Genomic DNA, 19618 nt, shown 5'->3' on the forward strand with positions numbered 1-19618 from the left:
ACCGATCCATGGGCCTCCCCAAGATGCTCAGCAGAAAGTGGGGTCACTCACCCCACCCGCCAAGAGCCTTGCAAACACATGACCCCAAACCCAAAGACAAGTACAGGTTCCCACAAGGTGAACGGCAGCCCTTTTTGCTCTGCCCTCACAGCTGTATTGACGAGCCTGTGTTTGGACATGATGCGGACAGGCAGTGTGTCCAACATGCAGGCCTTGTGAGCAAAGCAACAGTTTACAGCAGGACAAGGGTCACCTGCAAGGACACACCAAGACCTGTTTCTGGGCCTGGGGGACTCTCTACCAGCTGGAGGCCTCACTGGATGCTTACGCTCAGCCCTGCCCCCAGCCTTCTCTCATCACCCCGTGGACACTGTTCCAACATCAGGGAGTTTGGACCAGAACAAAGAGGAGAAAACACTAACCGGTTTCCTAACAACACATTTTTCTCAAGCACCCAGACACAGCAGAGCCAATGCGAGTGGCAACACCATCATTTTGTAAAGGTCAAAGTCGTGGAGACCCTTGCTGAGTCCAGAACAGCACCTTATGAGGGGAGTCCCTGCACCCGGCCCTGCACCAAGTAGGCACCGCAGGGTGGGGCAGATTCAGACAGAATCGCATGTCCAGGGCATGGTGTCATCATGTGCTGATCTCTCAGTCACCTTCCTTTTGAGAGCCCAGTCTGGACAGGCCTCCTGCCCAAAGGGGATCAGATGCTCGGGGATGTCCACCTGGAAGATGTCCTTCCCACCCCTTGCTGGGAAGGGCTGCAACAGCCAGCTAGGGTTGACGAGCACTGTCAGGTACTTCTATTGCAGGTCGGGTAGAAGGGCTTGAATCTCCAGCTCCTCCACCTCATCGGGACCTAGGTTTTCTGGGTGCAAGAAAGTGTCCCCGCTGTCCGCAAGACCTGAGTGCAAAGACAGGACACAGAAAGCGAACAAGGTGATTCAAAGTCGCACCTCCTAGAGATGAAGACTGTATCATGAAGGGGATGTGAGGTGAATTGGGTCCTCTGGCTGAGCAATTCAGGATGGCTCACCTTCAGTTCAGTTCAGTTCAGTTCAGTTCAGTTCAGTTCAGTTGCTCAGTCGTGTCCGACTCTGTGACCCCATGAATCGCAGCACGCCAGGCCTCCCTGTCCATCACCATCTCCCGGAGTTCACTCAGACTCGCGTCCATCGAGTCAGTGATGCCATCCAGCCATCTCATCCTCTGTCGTCCCTTCTCCTCCTGCCACCAGTCCCTCCCAGCATTAGAGTCTTTTCCAATGAGTCAACTCTTCGCATGAGGTGGCCAAAGTACTGGAGTTTCAGCTTTAGCATCATTCCTTCCAAGGAAATCCCAGGGCTGATCTTCAGAATGGACTGGTTGGATCTCCTTGCAGTCCAAGGGACTCTCAAGAGTCTTAAGGGAATTCAGGGCAAGGCCAAGCGAGGGAGGGAGCAAAATGAAAGGGAGAGGCCTGGTGCTCCAGGAATGCACCAGGCCACAGGCAGGTCTCAGTCTGCCCACTGCAGGCCACAGGGGCAGAGCAGAAGGGCCCAAGCAGGGAGCCTGTGGACATCAGGTCCCCAAACATTTTGCCAGAAGACAGGTGTTGCTGTGGGGCCTATCCCTGGGGAGTCAGGGGACTTGCTCAAGCCCAGTTGCAGGCAGTGGGGGTGTGGAACCCTGGCTGGGTGCTTTCCTGCCTCTCATGGTCTCTGCCAGACACACACACACACACACACACACACGTGTGGACACACACACAGAGACAAGTGCCATGTGCAGACCTGGATGCACCTCTGCCTCAGAGCACAAATGGGGACTGAGGCACAGAGTGGTGGTCAGGCGCCTTGGCCACCATCTCCCAGCCCAGGGACCCTTGCTGTCCCTCTGAAGAACCCTCATCCCCCCACCCCCCACCAACCAGTTCAACAGAAAACAAATGAGCACAACCCAGCTGAGATCCAAGGCAGCACCCAGGGCTGTGTAGGCAGCGCAGGGCAGGGTGACACTTGCCTGCAATCACTCTGCAGCTGAACTTGTCCCCATCACACAGCAGGCCTGGATCTAGGTGGGGCCCATCCTTAGCCTCTGCTCTAGCAGCTCCTGCCAGGCCACGTCCTCCCAGTCCCAGTGTGCCATGTGGATGGCCAGGGTACAGTGCCGGGTCCACATAGCATGGGCCACCACCACATCTTCAGGGTCTTGACACTCTTTAAGATGAAACCTGAAAAAGGCTGTTGGAAGGACAGACAGTTAAACTTCATCTCACAGGGCTCTCCGGGCCTCCTGTGGCTGTGGAAACACAGAATCACAAAGGTCAGGAGCCTGACACAGCAGCCTCCAAGCTCACAGCCCTGGGCTGGACCTCAGCACTGGGCCGGACCTCAGCCCCACATGCCTGAGCATCTTTCAAGCCTGCTGACACAGAATGGGGGCAGGTGCTGTCAGAGAGGTCTGACTCCTTCCATCCATCTCCACATGGTCTGCTGACAGGTGGATGGCAATCTAGAGGACACATTCATCACATGGATGCTGTGGGGAGGTCAGGAAGGAGGGCAGGACAGTGGGAGAGAGTCACGTGGTGACTTCCAAGACAGAGGGCCCAGAAACATGGGGAGCACTGGGGAGGGAGGGCAAGCCCCTGGCTTCACAGCCCAGAGGCTAGGCTCTGGTCCTCTCCCAGCAGAGACAGGCACTGTCTTGGGCTTGGCTTCCCCCACCCCAGGCCACCACCCTACCCCTCAGCTCCCAACCCCACCCCTGCCAATGCTCTATAGATCCCCCATCTCAGCCCAGGGCTGCTGAGGGCAGTTCCGTGCTAACCAATCTGGCCTTGGCCCTGGGGCTGCCCTGAAGCTCAGACGGCCCTACCAGGTGTCTTCTGCATGCCTTTGGGAGCCACCTCCCTCCCAGCCCTTCCCACACCCCAGACGCCACTGTCAGCTGATACCCTGGCCCTTGCCCAGAGCCTTGAGAAAGAACAAAGGAGAGCAGGAACTACTGCAATGGATGCACTCCATGTCATCATCAGGGCCTGGGACGGCACCACACAGGGGTCACAGAACTCAAACCTCAAATAATCCGCTAGGTTACTGTCACCTCGTTCCATGACTGAGGAGATGCTGGGAGATAGAGAGATAGCCCATGACTTCAGGGGACCTGACCACACACACCTCCAATCTCATTTCTTTTCTTTTACCTGGAGGCGGGGGGGTCCCTGTTTACTGGAGGGAATTGGAGGCCGAGGAGCAGAGCCTCAGGCCTGAACCTCAGCAGGGTCTCAGCACCTCCAAGGGAGCCTCTGTTTCCACATGGCTGTGAGGACGGGGACAAGGTCCCAGAGGAACCCATCCCAGGGCCGTCCAGGCCTTCCCTTCCCTGAGAACAGCAGAGCCACAGTTACCACAGGCCCGTGAGGCCCCATGAGATCTGGCTCCTACCCTGGTGGCCTGCTCTCCTCCCCTCTAGATTCACCCCTGGTAGCCATGAAGATCATCCTTCCATACTTGGAACATTCCAGTGTCTTCCTACCTCAGGGCCTTTGTAGGGTGTGAGGAGACACATCATGCCCCTCAGAGTCAGGTGCTAGAGTCTGAGTCCCAAGTACCTTGGCGTGACATTAAAGACAAAGAAAAGGTCTTCACAGAGCTGACAGAGGTGAAGTGAGCTCATTAGGATGGACCCTCCTCTAACAGGACCGCAGGCTCCATATGAAGGACACATTTAGAGACAGAAAGGCACACAGGAGAACTCTGGCTGAAGAAGAAGGTGGAGCTCTCCAAGCCCAGACACACCCACCATGGTCAGCAATGCCCTGGAAGTGAGGGGGTAGAGATGGGACAGACTCTTCCCACAGCCCACATGATAGCCAACATCAGCTGACACCTCGACCTCGGCTCCTGGTCTACTGAGCCAACACGGGTCACACTTTGAGCTACCCAGCCTGTGTGACCCTTACACAAAAGCCATACTCCAAAGAAGACCCTTTCTCCAAAGATGACACAGATGGCTAACAGGCACTTGAAAAGATGCTCAACATTCTTAATTATTAGACAAATTCAAACCAAAACTCCAGTGAACTATCACCTTACACTGGTCAGAAAGGCCATCATCAATAAAACCTATGAAGAATAAATGCTGGAGAGTGTGCAGAGAAAAAGGAACCCTTGTACACTATTGGTGGAAACATAAACTGAAACAGTCAATATGAAGAACAGTGTGGAAGGTCCTTAAACAACAACAAACGGAACTACCATATGACCCAGCAATCCCACTCCTGAATATATGCTTGGAAAAGACAAAAACTCTAATATGAAAAGATACATACACCCCAATGTTCATTGCAACACTATCTACAACAGACAAGAAATGGAAGCACCCTAAATATCCATCAACAGATGAGTGGATAAAGAAGATGTGGTGCACACACGCACCCACACCCACCCCCCGACACACACAGGGATACTACTCAGTCATGAAAAATAATGAAGTAATACCATCTGTTTGAGCATTCTTTGGCATTGTCTTTCTTTGTGATTGGAATGAAAACTGACCTTTTCCACTCCTGTGGCCACTGCTGAGTTTTCCAAATTTGCTGACATATTGAGTGCAGCTCTTTCACAGCATCATGTTTCAGGATTCGAAAAGCTCAACTTGAATTCCATCACCTCCACTAGCTTTGTTCGTACTGATGCTTCGTAAAGCCCACTTGACTTCACATTCAAAGATGTCTGGCTCTAGGTGAGTGATCACACCATTGTGATTATCTGGGCCGTGAGGATCTTTTTTGTACGGTTCTTTTGTGTATTCCTGCTACCTCTTCTTAATGTCTTCTGCTTCTGTTAGGTCCCTACCGTTTCTGTCCTTTATCGAGCCCATCTTTGCATGAAATGTTCCCTTGGTATCTCTAATTTTCTTGAAGAGATCTCTAGTCTTTCCCATTCTATTGTTTTCCTCTATTTCTTTACATTGATCACTGAGGAAGGCTTTCTTATCTCTCCTTGCTATTCTTTGGAACTCTGCATTCAAATGGATACATCTTTCCTTTTCTCCTTGGCTTTTCGCTTCCCTTCTTTTCATAGCTATTTGTAAGGTCTCCTCAGACAGCCATTTTGCTTTTTTGCATTTCTTTTTCTTGGGGATGGTCTTGATTTCTGTTTCCTGTACAGTGTCATGAACCTCCAACCATAGTTTATCAGGCATTCTGTCTATCAGATTTAGTCCTTTAAACCTATATCTCACTTCCACTGTATAGTCATAAGGGATTTGATTTAGGTCATACCTGAATGGTCTAGTGGTTTTCTCCACTTTCTTCAGTATCAGTCTGAATTTGGCAATAAAGAGTTCATGATCTGAGCCACAGTCAGCTCCCAGTCTTGTTTTTGCTGACTGTATAGAACTTCTCCATCTTTGGCTGCAAAGAATGTAATCAATCTGATTTTGGTGTTGACCATCTGGTGGTGTCCATGTGTAGAGTCTTCTCCTGTGTTGTTGGAAGAGGGTGTTTGCTATGACCAGTGCGTTCTCTTGGCAGAACTCTATTAGTCTTCGCCCTGCTTCATTCTGCAATCCAAGGCCAAATTTGCCTGTTACTCCAGGTATTTCTTGACTTCCTACTTTTGCATTCCTGTCCCCTGTAATGAAAGGGACATCTTTTGGGGGTGTTAGTTCTATAAGGTCTTATAGGTCTTCATAGAACTGTTCATCTTCAGCTTCTTCAGCGTTACTGGTTGGGGCATAGACTTGGATGACCATGATATTGAATGGTTTGCCTTGGAAACAAACAGAGATCATTCTGTCGTCTTTGAGATTGCATCCAAGTACTGCATTTCAGACTCTTTTTTTGACTATGACAGCTACTCCATTTCTTCTAAGGGATTCCTGCCCACAGTAGTAGAGATAATGGTCATCTGAATTAAATTCACCCATTCCAGTCCTTTTTATTTCACTGATTTCTAGAATGTCGATGTTCACTCTTGTCATCTCCTGTTTGACCACTTCCAATTTGCCTTGATTCATGGACCTCTTGAAAGTTCCTTGGACAGCAAGGAGACCAAGCCTGTCGATCCTAATGTGGCATTGCTGGACGTACCCTCTCCACTGGGGCTGCCCTGTTCTCTGGGAAGTTGGTTTGCCCCGGCCTGCGTGACTACACTGCCCATAAACCAGAGGGCACAGAACACAAAAGAGTGCCGGCCGTGGGTTCCGTGAGCAGTTGGGGCTCCCTTCTGGGCCTTCTTGTCAGCCTCTTGGGTGGACTCGTTGTGATGGAATCAAGGAGAGTGTCTGGTCGTCAACGCTCACTTCTTTCTCTTTGGAGTCATTGTTGTGCCAGTGGTGGGCTGAGCAGTTGTTATGGGGTTGCCTTTTGTCTGGATGTTCTGCAGGAAGAGAGGCTTGTCTCTTTGAAAGTTGGAGCTGTGATAGATCTGAAAGGACATGGATTACTTTAGCCATTGTGGAGGAGAATAGCCATTCCTCGCTGCCCTCCTCCCCACCACAGTCCTGGCCTTCCCTAAGGAGGGAGACAAGGTCTTTTCATTCCTGGCAGGTTATGAGGCCCTAGCGAGTGTGCTCCCTAGAGCTCCCCTGGGGTTGGCCTCGCTTGAGGTGTTGCTGGTGGTCCCTGACATCAAGTGGCCTCTCAGGATCTGGAGTCACCCATGTGGATCCTGTCTAAGGGGATTTGTGGAACACGAAAGGCCCTGCTTTCTTCTCTTTCCTTAACCACCCTCTCATGAGAAAACAGTTCTCCTGGGAAATGAAAGCCGTCCCGCACTCGGGTCATCTAGTCTAGTCTCCCTGGAAGGGCTTTCTTCTTTACCATCATCCTCTTTTTCCCCACAGAGCTACCCGAAGGATGGATTTTACTGAACTCATACAGGTTCAGTTCACAGATAAAACTCTGGATGCTGTCTGTCTCAAAGATCCTGTCCACACCTCTGCCCTGGAGGCCCTCTGTCTGGAAGAGATCTGCCTTGATGACCACTGTGTCTCCCTTGTTGTTCCAGTGCACAGAGGTGAAGGCCGCATCCTCCACGATCATCCAGAGCTTCCTGGGGAAGGACAGCCTGAGGATGGTGTTGTTCTCTTCCTTGTTGGCTGTTTCTGGGTTTGGGCCCTGTGGGGGGGTGGGTTGTCTTGGGAGCCCGGATCTAGGCTCTCGGGTTGGTCACCCTGCTTTGCCAAAACCTCCCCTGAATACACATTTGCATTGGGAAAGAATGGGTGGGGGGTATCTCCTGCTGTGGGCTTCCCATCAGTTGATGGGGCCAGCAGGGCTGTGTGCCTCGTTGGAACTCCAACTAGCCATGGAGCCACTCTAGCTCAGGAGCATTCTCTATCCAAGCAGTGAATGCTCAGGGCAGAAGGGCCTCAGACCAGGGGTGGGGGGGGGGACAAAAATACTCTCTAGAGGTTCTAGAATCTGGCAGCCAATTAAGTGGTCAGCTCCCTTAATTGTTTCATGATGTCACAGAGCTGATGTGGTGAGGCAGCCCTGCACCCAGTGTGGGGGAGGGGGGATGTAGACAGGGATGGGATCCCCAGCTTGTTTCTTGTCTGAAAGTACAGAAAAACATGTTTCAGGTTGCCTGCAAAAGCTCTCATCTGCTGCCAGGCACCTTGTTTCAGGGGGCCAGGCCCTGGATGGGTTGACAAACGTGCCCCTGGCTCCACCTCCCTCCTTAGCAATGGGCAGGCCTGTGGCTGGCTTCTGCTAAAGGGCCAGGCCCTGGTGAGTCCTGGCTCAGCTTCCACTGAGAGAGACCCCAGGGGTCAGATGGGCTCCTGGCGACTGTCCCTCCCAGAAGACCGGGTCCGTAGTGGGCTGGATGGCCTAGCTGAGTTGTTGGTCCCACCCCAACCCCCAACCCCCATCCCGTTCTCCTTGCCCCTCTTCTGGCTTTGGTCTCTTCCAACTGGTGCTGCTGGTAGGTAGGTCCCGCTCAGATGGCCCCAAAGTCAGAGTCCTGTTGTCCTGTCCTCAGCACCCCCAGGTCAAGCCCTCCCCAGAATAGGGCTGTGCTTGAGCACAGTGGGAGCGACCTCACGTTCCACTTGACTGTGGAGAATGAGACATGGACACGGACTCCACACGAGACACAGACTCCACACGATGCCGTGTAAGAGGGCACAGCCAGGTGCTCTGCTGAACTCGCAGCCTCCTGAGTTCTGCCCACCCCCAGACGTCATCCCACTGAACATTACAGGTTGTTGCCTTCAGTTTCCATTTCTTCCTATAAAGACTGCTCTCATGGCTCACCTTGGGAACACCTGGGTGTGTGCTTTCCCTGCCCCCTTCGCAGAGTCTCAGACTTGGATTTAGACTCCCTGGAGGCTGACTCGAAGTCCTGTTTCCTTTCGTGACTGGGGTGGTTTGACTTCTGCTATCCCCAGTCCTGGCCTCCCATGTCCAACTTGCATGTCCCATGGGTACTTGCCCTTTGAAGGACTTGACTAGGGGCTCAAGGTACAGATTGTTCTGTTGAAAACAAGCATTTCAGTGGTCCTCTCCGAGGCCAGCTCTGATCTTCTCCACCCCTGCCCCTGCCCCTGCCCCCACCACCACTGTGGACCTGTTCTCCCTTACCCAGATGGCTGGTACATTGAATGATTTTGTTGGCTCACAGGTTAGGTACTTTTCAAGGAGTCTCCTTTATACACACTCACCCCCAGGGAGAGTTCTCAGTTGTTGAGCTAGATGTGACCAAAGGATGCCCCCGTCTACCTGTATTTGAAAATGGATGAGAGTCTGGGTGTGGGACTGGATGAAACCCAAGTGAGAGTCACCTGTCTTCACAGCACATGGACGATAGGGCACTGGGTTTGGAGATGTGTGTTCTCTGACCTTTGCGGGCCGCTGTTCTTCAAAATCCCATGTAGGGGACAGACCAGCACCTTGGAAAGGCCCACGTGTGAGGACCCTAGGGCACTGTCCCCCTAGAGATGGTGTCCCCCTAGTTCTGCCACTCAGCAGGGTCATTTGCCCTGTGTGAGGGGCACAGCCTGGTGTGTGCAAGGGGAGAGCTAAGAGGCTGTGGAAGAGGCTCTCCCAGGAATTTTGGCCTGAGGACTGGTGGCCAGAATGGAGCTTGCAGGCCTCGACTTGGGCTTGCTCCCTTGCCTTTGCACTCCTAAACAGGCTGACAAGGCATTCCTTCAGGTCGGTTCATCTGACTGGAACATGACCCTGGAGGCTGTGATTGTTGGAGACCGCTGGTGGCTCCTCTGAAGGGGACCGGAGACTGGTATCTGTGGGCAGCTTGGCTAGGTGGCATTTCCTGCCACCACCCAACCCCACTCGGGGCCCCGCCTCACCCCCTGGGTCCTGAGGGAGCTGCATTTTCTGGTTCCCATCCTCCAGGCACCACCTGGGGCCTGGCAGTGGGTTCATGTGGCACTGAGGAGTCTTCGTCAGCTGGTGCTTGGGACACATGTATTGTGCACACACCAAGCTCTCATGATGTCCAAGGCCTGCCCTTCTCAGCCTAGCTCTCCTGCCCCTGCGCTTGGCATCCCCACCCTGGTGTCCCCAGAGCAGAGGCCCTGCAGCTGCTCCCCTCCCTCACTGCAGCTGGAGAGACCTGGAGCCTCGGGGGTCTGCCTGTGTTACCTTCCCTCCCATATCAGAGGAGGCTCCTATAGGAGCCTTATCCCAGTGGGTACTGGGACCATACAGTCAGGCCCTCCTCCCTCCTGCTCAGTGAGAAGCTGGTCAGCCTGGCACATTCACTTGGGCAGGAGGCCCCATGGCAGCAGCAAGGACAGGGTGCTGCCCTCACTCGGGAGGTGCTGGGACTGCACAGAGACACTGGCCCCAGACAGAGTCAGTTCTCAGCAAAGCACAGAGCAGCCCACAGTGCTTCTGATTCGCCTTGTCCCCTTCCTTCTACCAGCCTGCTTTTTGTCGCCTCAGAGACATCGTGTAGCACTAAGAGGAAGGCGTGAGGTGTCGGAAGGATGGGGCACAGCCTGGGCTGGGCGGGGAGGGCAGGGGCTCCAGAGGAATTGAGACCAGGGCTCTAAGCCCACCCTGGCCCTCACTAGCAGGTGGTCTTGGGAAGATGGCCAAACCCCATGGCCTGAGTTCTTCATCTGGGAGGTGAGCAGGTGTGAGGAGCCCCGTATGCTGGGTTGCAGGATGGGCCTGAGGGACAGTACAGAGCTCGCAGGGCCTGGCGGCCGTTGGCACTGTGATGACACGACAGGAATCTCGCACATCGCTGCCCCCAGACACTCCTCCACTCTCCACTGTGGGATGGGGTTGGCTGCTTTGTGGTCCAGGCATGTCAGAGAATATGACCCTCAAGAGGATGTGGAATAGCTAATCAGCCAAACTGGACGTTTCATAAATAAAACTAAGAAACTTTTCTACTTAGACCATAGTGGACTATAGTGTTTGTCACTCAGTCATGTCTGACTCTTTGCAGTTCCGTGGACTGTAGTCTGCCAGTCTCCTCTGTCCATGGAATTCTCCAGGCAGGAATACTGGAGTGGGTTGCCATGCCCTTCTCTAGGCAATCTTCCTGACCCAGCAATCGAACCCAGGTCTCCCACAGTGCAAGCAGATTCTTCATCATTTTAGCTACCTGTTAAGCCCCATTTCCAGTTAGAGGACCTGTTAAACTTGGGTGTGAAGGAGTGTTCCAGCAGGACCCAAGCTGCTATAGGAAATAGAAGCAAGAACCAGTCTTTGCCTCTGCCTCAGCCGGGCTTCCATCCAAACCGTTATTTTCCTTCATTGCAGCCCCAACAGAGGTCGATTCATTGATTATGATGGCCAAATACAATCAAGATAATTCAAAGCTAATTAACACTTTATGATCCGGATCCCCTGGTCCAGGAAAAAGAGAGTAGTTTCATGGATTTCTTGGGCACCACTTCAAGGGAGTGTGACCAAGTTCTGCAGAATTCCTAGCAGATATGGGGTATGATGGAGAAGGCAATGGCACCCCACTCCAGTACTCTTGCCTGGAAAATCCCATGGATGGAGGAGCCTGGCAGGCTGCAGTCCATGGGGTCACTAAGAGTCGGATATGACTGAGCGACTTCACTTTCACTTTTCACTTTCACCCACTGCAGAAGGAAATGGCAACCCACTCCAGTGTTCTTGCCTGGAGAATCCCAGGGACAGGGGAGCCTGGTGGGCTGCTGTCTATGGGGTCGCACAGAGTCACACACGACTGAAGTGACTTAGCAGCAGTAGCAGCAGCATGGGGTGTGAAAACACCTCATTTGCCCCTGTGATCAAGAGCAATGTGACGAGAGCCAGGGCCCCTTCCTTCCTGCCCAAGAAAGAGATCTCTCTGGGCTTTATCCAAGATGCAAAAGGACACCTCACAGCAACGATCCACTTCAGAATTTCCCGTCACCCCCAAGACACACTGTCTGCAAGTCTGAGGGCTGCCACCACCCAGCCTCAACACAGTCACCTCCCAGAGAAAGAACCCAGCTTTCCCAAGCCCCAAACCACCCTGGCTCAGGCACTGACACTCCAACACTCCTCCCGTAACCCCACTACCCCGCCCTGTGTTGCACTGTTCATTGCGACTATGGGATGTCTTTCCACCTTCCTCATGTGACTGCAGCTCCTAGACCGTCGCTCTAGGTGTGGAGGTGTCCTGCTTCTCCTAGTGTCCCCACTGCTAACACAGCATTTCGCAGAGCAGAGGCTCCAAAAAGGTCTTTGGAATAGACGAGCCAGTGAGCAGGGGGCTCAATTCATTATCTGCTACTTCCTAAAATGACCCAGGCAAATCCAAATAAACAGAGATAATTTAGTTTTTGAAAATGACACAAAAGGACAGAACCATGAATTCACTACAATTACTTTTATCATCTAATTCTTCCCCCATCAATATTACTGCTAAGTAAACTCACTTTTCCAAAACAGTTCTAATTCCAATTCCATTGCATCCTGTTCGGGACCACAAAACACAATGGAAGAGTCTCCAATCTGTTTTACAAAACAGCGAAGCTCTTGTTCTTGACCTGGGTAAGTTCAAACACACTGTGATCAACATCATTCACTAAGGTAAGACACTGAAGTTTATTTAGGCTTCTATGAAAACAATCATGGAAAAAAAAAGAAAACAATCAAAGTTTGAAAGTTCTCTAAGGAAATCAGATGAATCTCCATGTCATCATAGAGAACAGGAACCCAAAGATGCTATACACCAGTTTCCCCAACTGGCCTGGGCCAGCACGTCTGAGAAGGCTGACCTCTCCCTCTTCAATCACAGAGGGAAGGATCACCTGGATGCTGCTCTGGCTCAGCCCGCCTCATCCTCCTCCCTTGCAGGCTACGTAGACAGGGGTGGGAAGGCACTCAAAGCCCTTTGTTTGACCCTGAGCAGAAATGCCACGACTTCCCACTTGCTGGTCTCCGCATAGGCCTGGGGACCCCACAGGAACTCAGAGCAGGCAGGGTGGCTTTCAGGCACTTGCCGGTATGCCAGGCACCCCTCCTGCACCCACATGTGGGTAAGCAGCTCCCTGGGCTCCCCAAAGTTGCAGTGCTCACTCTCAACACCCCCCCCATCCTGCTGAGTGCTCCCCTGACCTTCTCCTCAGGGGCACGGTCTCCATTCCACGTGATTAGGCTTAGGACCAGTACTGGGAGGCCGGCCTTGGGCAGGCCCTGCCCACTGTTCAGCATCATATCATAGGTGAGGCCCACGGTGGGGACCATGATGTAGATGTGCTCCCTGGGTTCCACCTCCTTCACCTCCACACCACAGACCAGCTGCAGGCACTGTGAGGCTTGGCTGAAGACCACCAGAAAGTGCTCCTGGTTATCCCTGAGGACCTTCTTTAGCATTTCCACCTGGGAGGTCAGCTCCTTGGCTGGATGCATGAGCAGCAGGAACTTAATCAGGTTAGCCAGCATCTCATTCAGAGCTACGGGGGCAAGGCCAGAGACTGTTGGGGGGGGCAATTGCAGTCTCCCCTGCCTCAGGCCCAAGAGCTGCGCCTCCAATGGGCCCTGGCCCTGGGTCCTAAGTTCTTCCTCCAGCTTGCTCAGCTCACTCATGTCGACCATGAGCGCGATGCCTGGGATCAAACCACAGCCTGAGGCAGGAGGGAGGCCGTGGAGGGGTGCGGGGGCAGATGGGGACATATGGGGACCACAGGCCTGGATGGTGGAGAGAGGGGCTGTGAACAGCCTCAGCTGAAAACCACACCCTGGGCGGCCACAGGCCACTTATGCATCTCCTCTTGAAAGGTGTTCTCAGACTTCACAGGCGCAAGCCTCCGGGGCATCCAGTCCCCTGGCTACCTGAAGAAGGAAGTGAGGTGTCTCCCCAGGGTGCAGTCAGCACAGTCCAAGACTTCCGAGGCTGACAAGGTGGTGGGATTAGGCCCATGTGGGGTCCCCTCTGTTCTGGGATGGGGAGCCCCTGGTGTACACTCACGGCACCCTGTTCACCTTGACTCCGGGTACTGCCTGGACCACCTCTGCTCTCTGACCTCAGGACACGGGCCTCAGACCTCTGCTTTCGCCTCCTGGTTCCTGCAGCTCCTGTGAGAGAAAGGGAGGACGCAGCTCGGGGGTATCCTGTGGCACCGCCCTGAGCCTTCTGTGACAGTACGAGGGGTGGACTCTGTGAGGTCCCCTCAGTTTTGTGTGGCGGGAGGTCCCCTCAGGGCTCCCTTGCAGTGCTCACCCTTCCCCTGGTACAACCTGATCCCTACCCTCTGGGGACCTGCAAGGAAACTCAGAACAAGACCCTAGCCTGAACAAAAAGTGCTGAGGGGCCCCACAAGAGGCCGCACCTGCCCAGGGAATCCCACGGGTCCTAGGCTGGGGAGATGCTCGGTCCTCAACTCCTCCTCACGTCATGCCTGGCCTCCCAGCACTGACCACAGAGGCAGGGGTCTGCTTAGTCCTCCATCGGGATTGGTGTGTCCAGCCTCTGCTAACCTGAAGACATCGGCACTCCACCCGAAAAACCTCACCTCACGAGGTCCCTAGGCCAGATGTCAAGAAGCTGCTCACCCTGCTCACCACCCTGCTCTGGGCCCTCCAAGACCCTCCTGCAATGGCCAAGTCCCTCCCTGTTGGGGTCTAACTGTCTCGCGGTCCCTCCTCGCATGGAGCCTGTACTCCAGGCAAGATATGCAAGTGTGCTGTCTGCAATCGGGAGGCTCTGCTGCTTTCACCCGTCTCTCTGACAGGGATGTCAGGCAATGCGGCATGAAGTTGTCCTGCCTGGGGACTACCAAGGTTCCCTCTGGTCTGAGATCTGACTACCCTCAGTCCTCACTCAGGGTGTTCACCTTGACTTCCGGTAGGACCTAGGCTCTGGCGTCTCCCCACTAGGAAAGGTGGGAAGAGGTCCCTGCTCCTCACACCTGGTCCCCACACTCACAGACCCGGAACTCAGGAAGAGAGGACAGACCTAGTGTGCTCTTCTCACCCCAAGGGCTCCCAGGGCCGATAACAGGGGCTGAGATCTGTGGGGTTCCATCAGTCTTACCTTGGGGTCCCTAGAGTCTTCACTTGGGGTCCCTTCAGTCATCCCTCAGGGACCTCAACCTGTCTCTGTGTAAGGGCTTTCGATTCTCTCCTCTCCCCACTCGTGCCCCATCCGTTATGTCAGGTCCCCAGTCTCTCTGACACCCGGATGTCAGGAAATGCACCATGGTTCATCTGCCCTATGTCCTCCCAGACCCCACTCTGCTCTGGGGTCCAGCGTCCTCTCAGTCTTCCCTTAGTGTCTTCACCTTGACCCTCAAAAGAACTAAGATTTCCCCCTCTTCCCATCTGAGGCCCTGCCCCTTCTAACAGTTGCCTAATGTCTCTGAGATGCAGATGCGGAAGTCAGAACAGGCTGCCAAGTGCTCATCCCACCACCAGGGTGGCCCAGGGCTGACAGCAGGGGCAGGGATCAGTGGGGTTACCTTTTATCATCCCTCAGGGACCTCATCTTGAGCCCTGGCAGATCCAGGGATGCCCCTAGTGTTGACCCGAGGCGGGACCCTCACATCAAGGCTCAGGGAACACAGAGGGTGGATGAGCACATGCTGCATTTCCTGACATCCAGGTCTCAGAGAAACTGGGGACCTGGGAAAGGGGGCGTGGCCTCGGGTGAGCAGAGGGAAGAAGCCCAGCTCCTCCAGAGTTTCAAGTTGAGGACCCTGAGGGAGGACTGAGCGGACTCTGGACCCCAATCAGAGGAGACCTCAGAGAAGCCTGTAGCTGCTGTGAGTCCTTGGCGGCCCTGGGGTAGGATGAGCCCACAGTGCGTGGTTTCACTTCCTCATATCCGATCTCAGACTGGAGACGTGGTAGGGGGGCTGACTTCCTGAGTCGGTCAGTCGGGATCTCAGACTGGGGACCTTGCATCTGGGGCGGGGCCTTAGGTGGTCCGATTCCCAGGTCCGGTGGGGTGTCAGGTTGAGGACCCTGAGGAGGAACTAGAGGACCCTGAACCCCAATCAGAGGGTACCTCAGAGAGGCTCATCTCTGCTGTCAGTCCAGGGCAACTGTGGGGGTCGGATGAGCGCAGCAGGCATGGTCTGACTTCCTGACATCCGGGTCTTGGAGAGACTGGGGCCCTGGTATAAGGGGCGGGGCTTCAGCTGGGGCGAGGCGAGAATCCCAGGTCCCGGCCGGAGGCAGGTGAGGTGCCTGAAGGAGGACTGAGGGGACCCTGCATGAGGAGCGACGGATCCCCACAGATCCCCGCCCCTGTAGTCGGCCCTGGGAGCACATTCTGTCTGTCTGCCTTTCTTACATGCTGGTCTGAGAGAGACTGGGGATCTTGTGAAAGTGGCAGGGTCTCAAAATGGCGGACGGGACAATCTCCGGTCCTGCCTGAGGGCCGGGCTGCATGCGAGGGTGGACTGAAGCGGAAAGACCCCAACAGGGAGGCAGGGATCCTAGCCCTTGTGGGGACTCTTGGAGGCCCTAGAGCGGGGTGAGCAGTTTCTTGACTTCTGGCTTAGGGACCCCGGGAGGTGAGGTTTATTTGGGCGGAGGGCAGAGGCTTCAGGTCGGCAGAGGCTGAACTCCCCAAACCCGAGGGAGGACTAAGCAGACCCCCGCCCCTGTGGTCAGTGCTGGGAGGCCAGGCAGGACGTGAGGAGGAGCTGAGGACCGAGCATGTCCCCAGCCTAGGACCCACAGGAAGCCCTGGGCAGTTTCGGCAGCATGTGGAGCCCCTCAGCGCTTTCTGTTGAGGCTGGGATCTGGTTCTGAATTTCCATGCAGGCCCCCAGAGGGGAGGGACCAGGTGGTGCCAGGGGCAAGGTGAGCACTACAAGGGAGCCCTGAGGGGACCTCCCACCACACAACTGGGGGGGACCTCACAGAGTCCACCCCTCGTACTGTCACAGAAGGCTCAGGGCTGTGCCACAGGATACCCCCGAGCTGCCCCCTCCCTTTTTCTCACAGGAGCTGCAGGAACCAGGAGGGGAAGGCAGAGGACTGAGGCTCGTGCCCTGAGGTCAGAGGGCAGAGAAGGTGCAGGCAGTACCCAGAGTCAAGGTAAGGAGGGTACCCTGAATGTGCACTGGGGGCTCCCCACCCCAGAACAGAAGGGACCACCCAAGGGCCTAATCCCCCACCTTGTCAGCCTCAGAAATCTTGGACTGTGCTGACTGTACCCTGCGGAGCCACCTCACTTCCTCCTTCCGGTAGCCAGGGGACTGGCTGCCCCGGAGGCTTGCCCCTGTGAGGTCTGAGAGCACCCCTCAAGAGGAGACCTGTAAGTTGCCTGTGTCAGTCCGCCCAGGGTGTGGTGCTCAGCTGAGGCCGTTCACAGCCCCTCTCTCCCCCAGCCTGGCCCGTGGTCCCCATCTGTCACCCTGGCTGACTCCTGTCTGTGGTTTGATCCCAGGCATCACGCTCGTGGTCGAGATGAGTGAGCTGAGCAAGCCCGAGGAAGATTTTCAGGACCCTGGCGAGGCCCAGGGCCCGGTGACTGCGCAGCTCTTGGGGGCTGAGGCAGGGGTGGCTGCATCTGCCTCGGCCTCCTCCCCCACAGTGTCCTCCTTAGGCACTGGGGAGTCCTTGCCCCAGGAAGTGCTGAATGAGATGATAGCTAGCCTAATGAAGTTCCTGCTCCTCAAGTATCGAGCCAAGGAGCCGACCTCCCAGGCGGAAATGCTGAATAAGGTCCTCAGGGATAACCAGGAGTACTTCCCGGTGGTCTTCAGCCAAGCCTCGCAGTGCCTGCAGCTGGTCTTTGGCGTGGAAGTGAAGGAGGTGGACCCCAGGGAGCACATCTACATCATGGTCTCCATCCTGGGCCTCAGCTGCAACGCAATGCTGAGCAGTGGGCAGAGCATCCCCAAGGCCGGCCTCCTGGTGCTGGTCCTCAACCTGATCATGCGCAATGGAGACCGTGCCCCTGAGGAGAAGGTCTGGGGAGCACTCAGCAGATTGCGTGTGTATGCTGGGAGTGTGCACTGCATCTTTGGGGAGCCCAGGACGCTTCTGACCCACGTGTGGGTGCAGGAGGGGTACCTGGAGTACCGGCAGGTGCCTTACAGCCACCCTGCTCGCTATGAGTTCCTGTGGGGTCCCCGGGCTTATGCGGAGACCAGCAAGTGGGAAATCATGGCATTTCTGCTCAGGGTCAAACAAAGGGCTTTGAGGGCCTTCCCACTGCAGTCTGCAGAGGCTGCAAGGGAGGACGATGAGGCGGACTGAGCCAGAGCAGCATCCAGGTGACCCTTCGCTCTGAGATTGAAGAGGGAGCGGTCAGCCTTCTCAGAAGTGAGGGCCTGGGGCAGTTTGGGGAACCAGTGTATAGCTTCATTGCCTTTGCTTTCTGTATGATGACATGGAGATTCACCAGTTCTCCTTAGAAAATTTTCAAACTTTGATTGTTTTCATAGAATGCTAAATAAACTTCAGTGTCTCAGCTTCGTGAATGATGCTGATCACAGTGCATTTGCGCTTACCCAGATTGTGAGCAAGAGTTTTGCTGTTTTGTAAAAGAGATTGGAGACTCTTCCATGGTATTTTGTGGTCCTGAACAGGATGCAATGGAATGGGAATTAGAACTGTTTTGGAAAAGTGAGCTTACTTGCCAGTAATACTGATGATGGAAGAGATGATAAAAGTAATTGTAGTGAATTCATGGTTCTGTCCTTCTCGTGTGTCATTTTCAAAAACTAAATAATGTCTTGTTCATTTGGATTTGCCTGGGTTATTTAAGGAATTAGCGGATAATGAATTGAGCCCCCTGCTCACCGGCTCGTGTATTCCAAAGACCTTTATGGAGCCACTGCTCCATGAAAGGCTGGGTTAGCAGTGGGGACACTGGGAGAAGCCGGACACCCCCCACACCTTGAGCGATGATCTAGGAGCCGTAGCAACACGAAGAAGGTGGAGATAAGTCCCCTAGTCACACTAAACCAGGCAACACAGGGCAAGGCTCTCGGGCTCCTAGAGGAACGCTGCAATGTCAATGTCTGAGCCAGGGCGTTCTGGGGCTTTGGGAAGCTGGGTTCCTTCTGTGGGAGGTGATTGTGATGAGGCTGCATGGTGGCATCCTTCAGACTTGCAGACAGTGTGTCTTGGGGGTGACGGGAAAGTCTGAAACAGATCATTGCTGTGAGGTATCCTTTTGCATCTTGGATAAAACACAGAGAGATCTCTTTCTCGGGCAGGAAGGAAGGGGTCCTGACTGTTGTTGCACTGCTGTCGACCACAGGGGCAAAGGAGGTGTTTTTTACCACTGCCCCACCATCTGCTCAGAATCCTGGAGAAGAGCAAATGTTGCTTTGAAGTATGGCCCAGTATTCCCTGGGCTGGCCCTCTACTCTCTGTCCTGGGAAAGCAGATTACCAAGTATATTGAAATGACCATTTATTTGGTCATCTGGACTTTATTTTGGCCACTTGTGCCCATGCTCTAGATATCAGAGGGATGAAATGAGTGAAGAGAAGCTGCTAAGTGGAGAAATCCTGCTGGGTGACTGGATCCTGGGAACTTTGATTCCCAGCTGGGAAAGACACAGCTCCGCACCCCTCAAGCACACACATACACCCAGGTTGAATAACATAACCTCTAAGAGGAAAACGCACAGAGCAGCGATTTTGACTGCTTTTTTAATTTATCTGAGACTCAGAGTCTGAGATCCAAATGACAAAAGAAATAAGTACTAGCCAGAAAAGATGCAGCATCCATACATCTGTGTCTCTTTTGCTGTGATATTAAAAAAAAAAAAAGATGCAACATCCACCAGCGTCCCTGGCTTCAGGCAGGTTCAGAAGTGTGGAGGCAGCAGAGACTCAACAGGTTAAGGCTGTGCCTGGCATCAAATGACAGGAGCGAGTTCTGGCCTCAGGAGGTGGTGAGGTCACTGCAGTCCGGTGTGCGGGCGGGTGCAGGGGGCTGAAGGGGCAGCTCTCCCTGCTGAGTGCCAGAGAACAACAGGAACAGAAGATGTGATTCTGGCTACATACATGGCACCTGCCACATAGTCAGTGGACACTTGGAAATGGTTGAGAATTTCAAGACCCATGTGACCTGCTCAGACTCTCTTCCCCAAAACAGGAGATTTTGTCATTATAAGTTCTAACTGCTGCTCTTTGTTGAGCATCTGGTAGGCAGTGTGGAATTGGAGAGATGTCAGGTGTTCAGTCAGAGAAGGCAATGGCACCCCAC

General features: G+C 54.1%; 1 protein-coding gene and 3 pseudogenes across 4 annotated transcripts; 1 reads left to right on the forward strand and 3 right to left on the reverse strand.

The window, feature by feature from the left end:
- Window positions 1–232: 232 nt before the first annotated feature.
- LOC138930763 (protein EOLA1-like) lies at window positions 233–2258 on the reverse strand (annotated as a pseudogene).
- Window positions 2259–6008: 3750 nt separating this feature from the next.
- On the reverse strand, window positions 6009–9430 carry LOC138930764 (heat shock transcription factor, X-linked member 3-like; annotated as a pseudogene).
- Window positions 9431–12266: 2836 nt separating this feature from the next.
- Window positions 12267–13027, reverse strand: LOC138930765 (melanoma-associated antigen 8-like; annotated as a pseudogene).
- A 1827-nt stretch (window positions 13028–14854) lies between these two features.
- Window positions 14855–17877, forward strand: LOC138930334 (melanoma-associated antigen 10-like). Of its 4 annotated transcripts, none has more exons than XM_070290363.1 (4): window positions 14855–15201; window positions 16394–16486; window positions 16575–16706; window positions 16839–17877. In XM_070290363.1, the coding sequence occupies exon 4, from the start codon at window positions 16859–16861 to the stop codon at window positions 17651–17653; it is 795 nt and encodes a 264-aa protein (XP_070146464.1). In that variant the 5' UTR covers window positions 14855–15201; window positions 16394–16486; window positions 16575–16706; window positions 16839–16858; the 3' UTR covers window positions 17654–17877. The 4 variants fall into 4 exon arrangements, with proteins under 4 accessions (XP_070146464.1, XP_070146463.1, XP_070146465.1 ...); XM_070290361.1 differs by lacking the exon at window positions 14855–15201 and adding an exon at window positions 15272–15619; XM_070290362.1 differs by lacking the exon at window positions 16575–16706 and having other exon boundaries at window positions 14858–15619.
- The last annotated feature ends 1741 nt before the right edge of the window (window positions 17878–19618 follow it).

Source organism: Ovis canadensis, chromosome X (genome assembly GCF_042477335.2).
Source record: "Ovis canadensis isolate MfBH-ARS-UI-01 breed Bighorn chromosome X, ARS-UI_OviCan_v2, whole genome shotgun sequence".
NCBI classification, from domain to species: domain Eukaryota; kingdom Metazoa; phylum Chordata; class Mammalia; order Artiodactyla; family Bovidae; genus Ovis; species Ovis canadensis.